Here is a 12,144-nt window from a genome sequence, read left to right as displayed (position 1 = left end):
ACTCTGAGGAATTTATACATGTCTTGGGGAGTTTAGAGAAACTTACAGATTGCTATTCAACTCCACTCTAAGGAAGCACACAGCGAAACTGTGGCCTGGGCTTCCCTGGTGGGCAGGCCAGCCCGGGAGAGGGGGCAAGGGGCAGACACAACTACCCGCCCAGCACCTGCCATGGCAAGGATGTCTGCTCCCCTTACGGAGGCCAGGAGGGGTAACCAGGCTGCAGCATTTGAAGGGACACTGTTTAGGAAGAGCACCCTTGGGGCGCCTGGGTGGCTCAGTCGGTTGAGCATCTGACTCGGGCTCAGGTCACGATCTTGTGGTTCTTGAGTTCGAGCCCTGTGTTGGGTCACTGCTGTCAGCACTGAGCTTGCCTCAGATCTTCTGTCTCCTCCCCCCCTCCCCTCCCCTGCTCCTGCTCTCTCAAAAATAAAAAATAAACATTAAAATGTCTGCACTGAGCCTGCCTCGGATGCTCTGTCCCCCCCTTCCCCTCCCCTGCTCGTGCTCTCTCAAAAATAAAAAAAATAAGCATTAAAAAAATAAAAGAGGAAGAGGATCTGCCAGAGTAAGGTTGCCCGCCCCACCCCACCCCCAAACACAAACATAGGCCAGACTGGGGAGAGGGTCCGCAAGAGACCACCCCCAGAGTACGTCTTCCGATTGCATCCACTGTGGCCTGCGCTGTTGGCTTTTATTATAAGAGCAACAAAAGCTACAGCAGAGTTTAAAACTGTGTGTGGAGGAGGGAGGAAGGAAGGATAGGGACATGATGGGATTTGCATTTCAAGAACATTCTGGAGGGGGCACAGAGAATGGAGGGGCCCAGAATAGAAGTGTGAAGGCTGGTTTAAGGAGGCAGGCAGAGCAGTAAGAGGTGCAGGTGGCACCCACTGGGGTGGGCGCTGCACAGAGGGTGAGAGTAGATGGATTCCAGGACACGTGAGGAGTAGCCGCAAGCACACAGATGGGGGGACAGGCGTAAACAGTAAGAAGATGTCAGGACGACCCCCAGGTTCTTGCCTGGCCCAAGTCGCCACCTGCTGGAGCCACTTAGAGAACATGGGAGGGGGCCAAGTCATAGGGAAGAGACCATGTGTCTTTTGCCTTGGTCCCTGGGGGTCTGGGGTGCCTTTAAGACACACAAAAATGTCACGTAGGTGAGCTGAAGCTCTGCTCCTAGGTGCGATGGCTTAGGATGAAGAGTGAGGGTTGAAGGTGACCTGAAAGCCAGCCTGGAGGCCAGGACGAGGAGAAGGCACTGTGCCAGGTTAGGAGGTAGCAAAGGGACTCCCAGAGACGCAGGCAGAAAGGCCTCGTGCCCCACCTGTTCTCAGTGGGAGCCACACAACAGGGGATAAATACATATGCTCCCGGGGACTTTGCAATCCACAAAACAATAGAACTACAAATCGCAGTAAGTGTTGTAAAGGGAAAGACAGGGGGAATAAGGGTGAATTGTGGCTCAGGGAAGGGTTGTTGGAGGAGGGGACGTTCCGCAGATCAGCTCCTCTCCACTGGGATGCTAATGGGGGGCCGCTGGTCCCAGGTAAATACGCCCCAGGATCCACGTTGATTTCTTTAACTCCTGGATTGAAGACACCAGTGCACAGGGAACAGGGACGTGTTTGGGGAGGAGGGGTGCTCCTGGCGCCCATTGTCTGCCTCCCCACTGGAGCCCATTCTTCCCTCCCCAGCAACTGCTAGGAGGTGCTGAGGACCCATGGGGACCCACTGACTATTTTTGACCAGTGAGTATCTCCCAAAAGAAGGGGACAGGACTGGTGGGATTGGCCCAGGACGAATGTCTGGCCGGCCATCAATAAGTGGAGAGAAGGTACCACAGGCCCTGGTCCAGTTGGAAGATGTTTGGGCTCTTGTCCACAGCCTAGGGACATGTACAACCTGGCCTGCACTGACCCGTGAGGGAGCCAAGCCCTTGTTCAAAGTAAAGTGACAGAGAGGGTGTCAGGTACCACTCAGCCCTGCCAAGCAGTCTGCAAAGAAATGCTAACTGGGGTTGCCATGGTGATTTTTGTGGTGAGGGCACCAGGGATTCTGATGGCCTTGGAGATACAGCCCAAGACTTTTCCTGCCCAGGCTGCCTGAAATACACCCCAGACTAAAGGTGCATTTCTCCACCCAAGGTCCCTGTCAGACTGCTTTATTGGATTTCTTTAATTTAATTCTTTGCAAAGTAAACGGTGTGGTATTATTCATACACAATCCCATTTAACCAAGGCAAATGAGAAGCACCCTTGTAAGGCGGCAGCCTTAAACACTGTGAGAAAGCACCAAGTCACTGTGAAGGGAGTCCTTAGGCTCTGGCCTCAGATCCAGATTTAAATGTTTATTTCTTTTTGAGAGAGAGAGAGCGGGGGAGGGGCAGAGAGAGAAGGGACAGAGGATCGGAAGCCGCCCCGCCTGACAGCAGCAAGCCCAATGCGGGGCTTGAACTCTCCAAGTTCGACCTGAGCCCAAGTTGGATGCTGACCTGACTGAGCCACCCAGGCGCCCTCCCGGGACTCAGACCCAGATTCAAAGCCCAGCTCTGCCACCTACCGGCTCCACCCCAACTGGTTCTGTGACCTTGGGCAGATTCCACAACTTCATCTTCCTTCTCGGTCTTCTAGAATGCGGATAATAGAACTTCCTTCCCAGGGATGTTTTGAGAATTCAGTGAGATAATGCCTGTAAAGGACTTGATGATAATAGGAGTAATTATGATGCTAATGTTGACTGCACACTTACAGTACACCTGATACGGTCAAAGCGGTTTACATGAATGAACGAGTGAAAGAATGACCTATTTCCCAGAAGTCCAGGCCTTTTTGCCTGGTCCCGCCTCTCCACATCCTTCCTTGTGCCCTTCCCCACTCCTTAAGCCCAATACAGGGCCTTGACTGCAGCCACACTGGCCTCGCTCCTTCTTACAGCCCCCACCTTCTCTCCTGCCTCTGACCACAGGCTCCAACTGGGCTCCCTCCCACCACCTCTGTCTCCCCAACTCCTACTCGCTTTTCAGGTGCAAACCAAACGCCCCCTTTTCTTTGAAGCCTCCGGGGGCTGCAGGCAGGCCGCAGTCAGCTGCACCTTCCTCAGCGCTCCCACACACTTCCTCCACACCTAAGACTGATAAACACAAGCGCTGAGCAATGCGCTGAAGTCCCTTAGCTTTCTAAACCCATCAAATAACCGCAGGGACCCTATAATGCAGGTTTTATAATTGACTCTGCTTTAGATACAAAACGTGAGGCACGGAGATGCTAAGTAACTTGCCCAGTGCCACACAGCCCAGAAGCAGCAGGGCCAGGGCACAAACTGCAGAGCTAGGACCGTGGTCACCACACTATGCTGCTTCTCTTGGTGCAGGGTGCCTGGGCCCTTCTCTTCCGTGTCAGGCAGGGAGAGCCGGGGGACTGTGTTCCATCATTCCTGGCCCCCCCCAACCACCCCAGGATCTCAGCACAGTACCCGGCACACAAGCTCATGCAACCTCCTTCCCCCAAGACAATAAACAGATTATTAAAGGAAAAACCACTAATCCAAGAAAACTCACCCACGTGTCCTGGTCTCCTTTTCTTTCTGTCCCTGATTTCTGATTGGGAAATTCCACTCTGATTCCTGTGCAAGGGGCCAAGTACAGTCTCTTTGAAGTTGATGTCTAATAAAGAACTTCTAGTTCATCCAATGCTTTTTAAAACAGCTTTTATTTTTCCCCATGGAGAGAAGCCTGGAGCCTAATTATAAACAGAGACATAGCATTTGTAGTGACACCTTTTCCCATTGAAAGAGAGGGATTCTGTTTTTATTTTTATTTTTTTTTAAATTTATTTTAACGTTTATTTATTTTTGAGACAGGGAGAGACAGAGCATGAACAGGGGAGGGTCAGAGAGCGGGAGACACAGAATATGAAGCAGGCTCCAGGCTCTGAGCTGTCAGCACAGAGCCCGACACGGGGCTAGAACTCACGGACCGCAAGATCATGACCTGAGCTGAAGTCGGCCGCCTAACCAACTGAGCCACCCAGGTGCCCCAAGGGATTCTGTTTTTAAAGAAAAGAATAATAGCAGAATTCAAATGGCAATGGGGCTTCCAGAAAGGTCGCTCTCTGGCGGGGCAGCTCCTGGAGGCCGCTGGAGAGCCACAAGGGGAGCACTGTGAAGGCTGCACAGCCCCGTGCTCGTCTCTCAGCCAGAATGTAGCACGAAGATAAGCAGTCCTGAGAGACAGAGGATTTGGGCAAAATCCTTGGAGTTAGCAAGACTGAAAGGCTGCCCGGCTGGTGATTGTCCCTTTTCTTGCCTCACAGTTTATGGTCTAAATTGCACATCTCCAGGATTCTTTCCTTTCCCATCAGACCTGGATCAGGTCTGGGGCCAACTGGTCCTTTGCCCTGAGTGTTCCACGTTCTTGCGCCCCCCCGACCCCCCGCCCCCAACACACACACTTAGAAACAAAAAGTGTGGCTTTGCCAAGATTAAATGGCCTGTCTTTCAAAACTCCCCAGTCTGGCTCAGTTCAACGCGCACAAGAGGAGGCCTTTGAAGGTGCTACGGCTAATTTTTCTAATAACGCAAAACTACCCAGCGGGATCGAGGCCAGATAAAGAACAGACATCTTTCAAATTCAGGTCCTTGTCAGCTCTGTAAAAAAATGGATTTTTCAGCCAAAGCTTAAACATGTGTTGAAGCCCCAGATTTGAAAAATGTTTACAACCAGAACTGGGAGAGGACATGGGAGGTGGTAAGGAAATGTGGGGGCGGGGGAAACACTGGTGTAGGGTTTGGCTTCCAGTCTGCGATGACTGAGTTCATGAGCTTGCACACTCTTGGCCCCATTGGCAAGTATATACTGAGCACGTCCTGGAACTAAAACTTAGTGTGGAATCTGAAGGTGTCAGCCACAGGGCGCCACCCTCCGAGTGATTCATCACCTCACCAGGGAGTTCGGGGCCTGAAATAAGCGAAGATCGGTGTATAAAGGACGTGGCACGTGGCAGGGCCTCTCCAAGTCACTTCCTGTCTTCTCTTTGGGCTGTTGGAGAGGAAGTGAGGTGACCACTAGAGATGTCCTGGGGCAGACAGATGCACTTTGACCATGGAAAGGGAAAGACCTGGGTGGGCCTGAGTGGCCAGCAGGATCGGCACGGGAGACACGGCCAGGGGTGAGGTGGGCCATGATGAGTGAGCTCTAGCTGGTGCTGGAAGGGAGATGGGAGAGGGGCACAGAACGTTCAGTCAGGGGCCCCCACCGCCAGGCCAACTGGTTTGGATTATCCTGGCTTCGAGATTGGGGTGCCAGACTCTGACAGCTGTGTGTGTGTGTGTGTGTGTGTGTGTGTGTGTGTGTTTGCTTTTTGCTTTACTAGGGATTTCTTATAGATTTGCAAAATCTGAATTTGAATGTCTGGGGTGGGGGAAAAGTTGCTCTTCAATTTTCAATTTTGCTCCAGGCCCCACTCCTCCTGCTGACCACCGGATTCATACGTTTCTGTTACCCTCCCCCAGGTCCTGTAGGAACTTGAGTTTGTGGATCCTAACCCGATGGGCAACGGGAAAAGGGGATGTTTTCAGAAGGATGGAAATGGTGTTTCAGAACTATCACTCGCACGTAGGGTTGGCAGATCAAATACAGATGCCCAGTTAAATTTGAATTTCAGGGGGTGCCTGGGTGGCTCAGTCAGTTGAGCGACTGACTTTGGCTCAGGTCATGATCTCACGGTTTGTGAGTTCGAGCCCTGCGTCGGGCTCTATGCTGACAGCACAGAGCCTGGAGCCTGCTTCTGATTCTGTGTTTCCTTCTCTCTCTGTCCCTCCCCCAACTCATGCTCTGTCTGTTTCTTTCTGTCTCAGAAATAAACACTAAAAAAATTTAAAAAACAATTTGAATTTCAGGGAAACAACAAAAATATTTTTAATGCGAGTATGTCCCATACAATAAAAAGTTTTCACTGCTTTTCTAAAATTCAAACTTAACTGAGCATTGTGGTTTTGGTTTTGGCTGAATCTGGCAACTGTACTCATGTGGTGTGTATCAGATTATTGGGAGGAAAAGAGGATGAGATCAAATGTGGAGGTTGTACAGGATCCCCCAAAAGAGATCGATAATCCCCCTTACTGGGCAGGTGGCTGGACAGGAGGGGACAGAGGTTCTGAAGAAGGAACAGGCAGAACATCCAGGGGCACCTGGGTGGCTCAGCGGGTTCAGGGTCCGACTCTTGGTTTCGGCTCAGGTCACGATCTCAGTTTGTGGGGTCAGATGGTGTAGATCCTGCTTGGGAGTCTCTCCCTCTCTCTGCCCCTCCCCCACTTGCGTGCATGTGCACACTCTCTCTCTCTTAAAATAAACTTATGAAAAAAAAAAAAAAAAGAACCCACAGCCTGGTCAGAGATGCGGAGCAAAGACAGAGAAGTTCCCTAAGAGTTAGAGAAGGACAATTCACACTGTCGCTCTGCCACTTAATTAGGCAGGATTCTCCCCGCCTCAGTTTCCCCATTAGCACCTCAAAATGTGTCACGAGGAGTAAAGAGGTGGTGGAAATGCCTTACAGGCACTGCACAAGCATGAATTGTTATCACAAGGCCCCAGCCCTGTTCTTCTCCACATCCACGGCTGCTAAAGCCATGTGTCTTCCACGCTGTCTGTGCCTGATTATTTGTTCTTTTTAATTTTTTATTTATTTTTGACAGAGAGAGAGACAGAGCATGAGTGGGGAAGGGGCAGAGAGAGAGGGAGACACAGAATCCGAAGCAGGCTCCAAGCTGTCAGCACAGAGACCGACGCGGGGCTCAAACTCACAGACCGAGAGATCATGACCTGAGCCGAAGTCAGTCGGACGCTCAACCGACTGAGCCACCCAGGCGCCCCTGTGCCTGGTTATTTTGAACGCAAGGGTGAAATGTCACCTTGTCCCATTTCCCCCTGGCCCGTGCCCCTTGGACTTGTGCAATTCCCTGCTCTCCCACGTGGGCACTCGCACGTGCTCAGAGGTTCTTTCCCTCGGCAAACTTGATGAGGTTTCCTCCACTTTTTTAGTGAGCCTGGGTAAAAATGTTTCTGAGGGCAGAGTTAGGGACAGAGCCCCACAGGCTATAAATTCTGGCCCTCCGTCCATGACCAAACACCCTGCGGGGCCCATCTAATGTGCCTATACCCACACCTGGCTTCTCTGTGCTCAGCCATCAGGCAGAAGCTTGCTCTGGAGATGACAAATGCCGGTGGGTTCGGAGTCCAACCCTCTTCTCTGCCACTTTCCACCTCTGTCACTCGGGACAGGTCATGCGGCTTTTCCATCCAGAGATAAAGTTCCATTTCGCCTTTTGATGTCCTTTTAATTGTTTTTTTTCTTCATGTCAATTTCATGAGTCTAAACAATTTCTCTCTGGGTTACAAAGGATCGGGGCATCAGATGCTCTCCCCTGCCTGGATTTCCTCAGGTCACCTCGCCCTGGGGGGCGGGAGGGGGCTCTGCCTGCCTCACACACACACCCCTAAACAGGGGCCCCTTTCAGGACACCGCACCTTTCCTTGGCCTCTGTTGCCACCTGCAGGATCATTTGGGGGAGAGTTCAGTGACCTTGGACGGCAGTGGAAAAAGCAGGTTAACAGCAGCGTGAAGTCTTTGGGCTTCCCTCGCTGTCGGAGACTTCGTGAGGCACAACGTAACATCATCATCCCTCTGGAGCTCACCCTCCAACATTTAATTAGCTGAGGGACTTTGGGCCGGTCACTGCTTTGGGCCTGTTTCCTTATCTCTAAAACAGTATTTAATATGCGTAAAATTGCTTTGTGATAGTGATTGTTGATGGGTCATTCATTCACTTCTGTGTTCATGAAGTAAACACCACGTCAATACAAAGACGCACAAAAAATAGGTCTTCCCTAGAGGAAATCATCATCTTACAGTGGCATCAGTCAAATCCACAGGAAACTGTCCGTTCGTTGTGACACTTGCTGCAACAGAGGTATGAACAAAGCGTCACGTGAACTAAGTCGTGACTAACTCTGTCGGCAGCAAGCAGGCAAGACCTCACAGTGGAAGAGACATATGCGTTGGGTTTGGAAAAACACATAGGGGTTCACCGGAATTTGGAGAAACACACAGGAAATGCTCCCCATGAAGAGAGCCTGGGAAAGGACATTCCAGAGGGAGGGAGCCCTGAACCAGAATGCTTTGACCTCTCTTGCTCTAGAAAGTTCCCAAGGAGCGACTGAACGTTCAGATTCCGCAGTGGGCCTGGTAGGAGAGAAGTGTAAGGAGAGAGAATTTTGCTAACTTCAAAGCCAGGAGGTAGCCACTCACTTTGCCTGTGGTGAGGCTCAGCCCTGGCAGGAGGCTAGGATGTGGAGGAAAGGGAGCCGCAAGGTTGGGAAAAGAACATTCACTTCAGGGTCAGGAGGTGTGTGCTTCCTGACCCAGGCTCTGCCACCCACTCAGCATGTGACCTTGGCTGAGTTAACCACCCTTTCTATGCTTCAGGTTCCTCATTTGCAAACAAGGGGAATAATACCCACCTCAGAGCACCGTTGCAAGATATACGCAAAAGAGTTAAACAGTGCCCGACACATAATTAGCCACTGGTGTTACTATTATGTGTCCGCCTTCAGGAAGTTCTTTTACCTCACCAAGCCTACTTCCCTCATCTATAAAACTGAGAATAACAGTGTTTTCCCTGCACGTATTAGGAAGTGCGAAGATACCACCAAGTAACACAGACCGTGAAGTTCATAAAACCTGAGTTGTAAGTAAGAATGAGATAATCAAGCTGACATTTAAAAACTGTCTACTAAGTGCCTACTATTTTGTAAGGCATTTTCACTTTCATGACCTCATCTAACTCTTCCTGACAGCAATCTTATAAAGTAGGAAGCACGTTTAGGTGGATCTTACATGTAAGAATCAGATGTTCTGTGAGCAGGTACCAATGGAGCCATGAAGAAGAGAGGATCACAGGAACTACAACCGAGCAAAGGGAACAGCCGCGGCGTGCCTATTGGCAGCCCCGGGAGCAGTGCTTACACTCCTACATCCTACTCACTCTTTCTGGATCTTTCCAAACTCATGCCTTTCAGTGCCACCTCTATGTACCCTGACAGCCCCACACTTCTATCTCCAGCCCGGCCCTCTCCAGACAACCTCTCCAATAGTTCTTCTAGTAGACGACTCAACCTTGAAATGTCCCAAACTTAAGCTTTTCTGTGCCTTTCTCCACAGTCTTCCAGTCTCGGTCGGTAGCGGCTCTATGTCCACAATCAGACAAAAATCTTTTTTTTTTTTTAAGACTTAAAAAAAAAAACCAAAAACTTTATTTTAGAGAGAGAGAGAAAGTGAGCGGGGGAGAGGGGCAGAGGAAGCTCAAGAGAGAATCCCAAGCAGGCTCCACACTCAGTGCGGAGCCTGTCATGGGGCTCGATCCCACGACCCTGGGATCATAAAGGGAGCTGAAATCAAGAGTTGGACGTTCAACTGGCTGAGCCCCCCAGGAGCCCCAAGAATCTTTTTTACTCTAGTTTGAAATGCACACCCACTATGTGACCACCCCGCTCCCCCCCCTCTCCCGCCCCCCCCCCCCCCCCCCCCCCCCCCCACTGGCCTGAGAGAACACCCTTCTCACCTGGCTCATTACTGTGGCCTCCATTTTGCTTAATTGTCTCCCACCGTCTATTCTCAACACAGCAACCAAGGGGAACCTTGTGAAAAGCAAATGTCCACCTGCTGCTCAAAACCCCAGGAGTGGCTCCCCATTTCTTTCACGTGAAGGCCAAAGTCATAAACTGCCAAGCCCTGTATAATCGGCCCCCTTCCAACAGAAACGATTTCGCTATTATATGTATTGTCTATTGTCTGACTACAAGCTCAGCAAGGAACCATTAACTGGCACAGAGTGGGCACTCTATAAATATGTGTTGAATGGTTAAAGTGACTATTCAAGCACTGAATCGTAGAGTGGTAAGTGCTAGAAAGAAGATGCACTTTGGTAAGAGGAAATTCACAGGGAGGGAGGGGGAACTCCAGCTGGATGTAACAGCTCCCCAGCCAGGGCTTCTTCCGCCCAGACGGTGTGCACAGAGTAGGCGCTTTCCCATGAGACCTGACTTGGAATCTGAGGGATTCCATACACCCTGCCCTCCTTGGCCCGCTTTCTTTCGTGTGGAGACTTTGTGGCTCCTTAAAATGCAAACAGCTCTCAAGAGGACGAATACAAGTACAATCAACCGGACTCGCACTGGCTCTGCAAGAGACAAGAGGCGCAGGAGACCCTCCCCGGAAGCCTTCCTGCAAGGTGACCGCGATGGCTGTGAAGGAAGTCACCTAGTCCCGCCTCACCCGTTAGGGAGGGAACTTGGGATAAGACTGCCCCCTGCTGGCAAACCTATGAAATCAGCGCACAGAGGAAGAGCGCAGGGATAATGGGAGCAAATACCTGCCGGACTCAGCTGAAACCCGATGCACTTGTTAGCACATCTCAGATGCGGCGCGTCACACACAAAAAAGGGCACACGGGTAGGGAAGGGCGGGCCCTACGGGCCCCACTGAGGTGGGTTAACAGACTGTCCGAGCCTGATGCAAGTGTACCTTTGATTCACCTAACTCCCCTGCTCTGAGTTCACGGTCTTCCAGCAACTTCGCTTGTTCGGGCCTCCCTTGGAGCTCGCCTCCAGGGAGAGACACTGCATAGGCGGATTCACAGGTGTGGACCCCCCGCAGCCCCTTCTCGGTGTAAGGTCACAAGTGACCCTCAGCCGGGTCAGCGCCTCCCGGTCCTTACCAGTCGGGTCACCAGGTGAGGCCGTTGGCGGTCGGGGGCGCCCAGCTCTGCCGGAGCCGCCAACGCTGGCCGGGTAGGGTCACCCTGGGGCGGGCCGGGGCCCAGACCCCGGAGCCGAGCGCTGGCCTCCCGCGTGCTCCGCCCTTCGCGGGATGGGCTCGAGCCCCAGCGGGGCCCTCGGCGGCTACAGGGAGGCCCAGGCGACAGTGCGGAATTGGGTGGATGAGAGTGCCCTTTCCTGGGAGTCTAAGGCCTCCTTCCTTCGCAGCCGGAGGCCGGGGAAGACCCCGCGCCGGAAGGAAGGACGGAGGTCCCGCCAGCGATCCCCCTGGCTGTCCGACTCGTCTCAGCCCTTTCCCTTGGGCCCACCTTCCCCGCGGCGGCGGCCGTCACCAGGGATGCAGGGAGCGGGTGGGTGTCGGGAGATTGGTGGGGCCGCCGCCCTCGGACACGCAGGGCCCTGCGCCGACAGGACCCCACCCCACCTTGTGCCGCCGCCGTCGGACTGGGCCGGCTGCAGTCGCAGGGCGCGCCACCTGGAGGCCGCGGGGCCCACGGCGACCCTGGAGAACGGTTCTCGCCGCGGCGCCTCCGGACCCCCCCCCCCAGGCGGCCGACAGCCCCGAGCAGCGACGGGCGCCCCGCCGCCCTCCTCCCCGAGAGTCCGCCCCACCGCTGCCCTCGAGGGCCCAGGGGCTGTCAGAGGCGGCGCCGGCTTTCCCTGCGTCTAAGTCAGTTGCCCAGTGACGGCTGCGGGACCACCAGCTTTCAGAACTGAGTCTCCGCTCAGTCTCCCGGTACTGGATTGGGATAGGGAAGGGGGTTTCATCCCGGTTTGGGCCTTGTGTCCTAAGCATCGGCCTGTCCTTTTGCCCAGGAGGAAACTGGCCGAGCGGCCTCGGAAAGGCGCGCGGTCGCCCGGAGGAAGGGACAGTGCTGTCACCTGGCCGCCTCCCCGACGACTTCGGAACTTGGTGCAGCCACACGCAGCGGTGGGGGGGAGGGGGTGGACAGACTCGGTCCAGCCCAAGAGAAGGAGTGGCTTTCTCCCCCAACTACCCCAGGGGAAAATAAACAGTCGCTGGCATTTTCCTGCATTCCTGATTTTCAACCAAACCATTGTTGGAGATTGGCCACTGTGGGCCGGGGATGGAGAACTTCCCCTCGGGCGGAGCAAACCCGCCCATTCCCAGGCCAGCGGCGAAGTCGGCGCCCGCCCCGGCCTGCCCTCCCAGGAACAAAGCCCCTTTGTCGCCCGCCTTCCCGGGGCCGCGGCTGCCCCGCCACGCCCGGGGCTCCCTCCCCTTCGAGGACTCCAAAGCCGGCCAGGAGCCTCACCACCGTTTTTCCAGGTCCCCTGCCTGCGAAGAA

At 53.4% G+C, this 12,144-nt stretch overlaps 1 protein-coding gene across 1 annotated transcript; it reads left to right on the top strand.

Moving 5' to 3' along the window:
* Positions 1-10,925: 10,925 nt before the first annotated feature.
* Positions 10,926-11,836, top strand: LOC125929516 (serine/arginine repetitive matrix protein 3-like). The gene is made up of 3 exons (XM_049640805.1): positions 10,926-10,979; positions 11,042-11,570; positions 11,651-11,836. Exons 1-2 carry the CDS (start codon positions 10,926-10,928, stop codon positions 11,549-11,551), a joined length of 564 nt encoding a protein of 187 aa, XP_049496762.1. The 3' UTR covers positions 11,552-11,570; positions 11,651-11,836.
* The last annotated feature ends 308 nt before the right edge of the window (positions 11,837-12,144 follow it).

The sequence above is a fragment of the Panthera uncia genome, chromosome D1, assembly GCF_023721935.1.
Source record: "Panthera uncia isolate 11264 chromosome D1, Puncia_PCG_1.0, whole genome shotgun sequence".
NCBI lineage: Eukaryota > Metazoa > Chordata > Mammalia > Carnivora > Felidae > Panthera > Panthera uncia.
The sequence above is the reverse complement of the archived record's forward strand: the minus strand, read 5'-3'. Positions and strand labels throughout refer to the sequence as shown.

What these genes read in the sequence shown, in the direction of transcription:
- LOC125929516 (XM_049640805.1), top strand. Translation starts at nt 10,926, where the DNA reads ATGGGCTCGAGCCCCAGCGGGGCCCTCGGCGGCTACAGGGAGGCCCAG. An exon ending in ACAGGGAGGCCCAGGCGACA is followed by an intron (nt 10,980 to 11,041) that starts GTGCGGAATTGG and finishes CTTCCTTCGCAG; the next exon opens with CCGGAGGCCGGGGAAGACCC.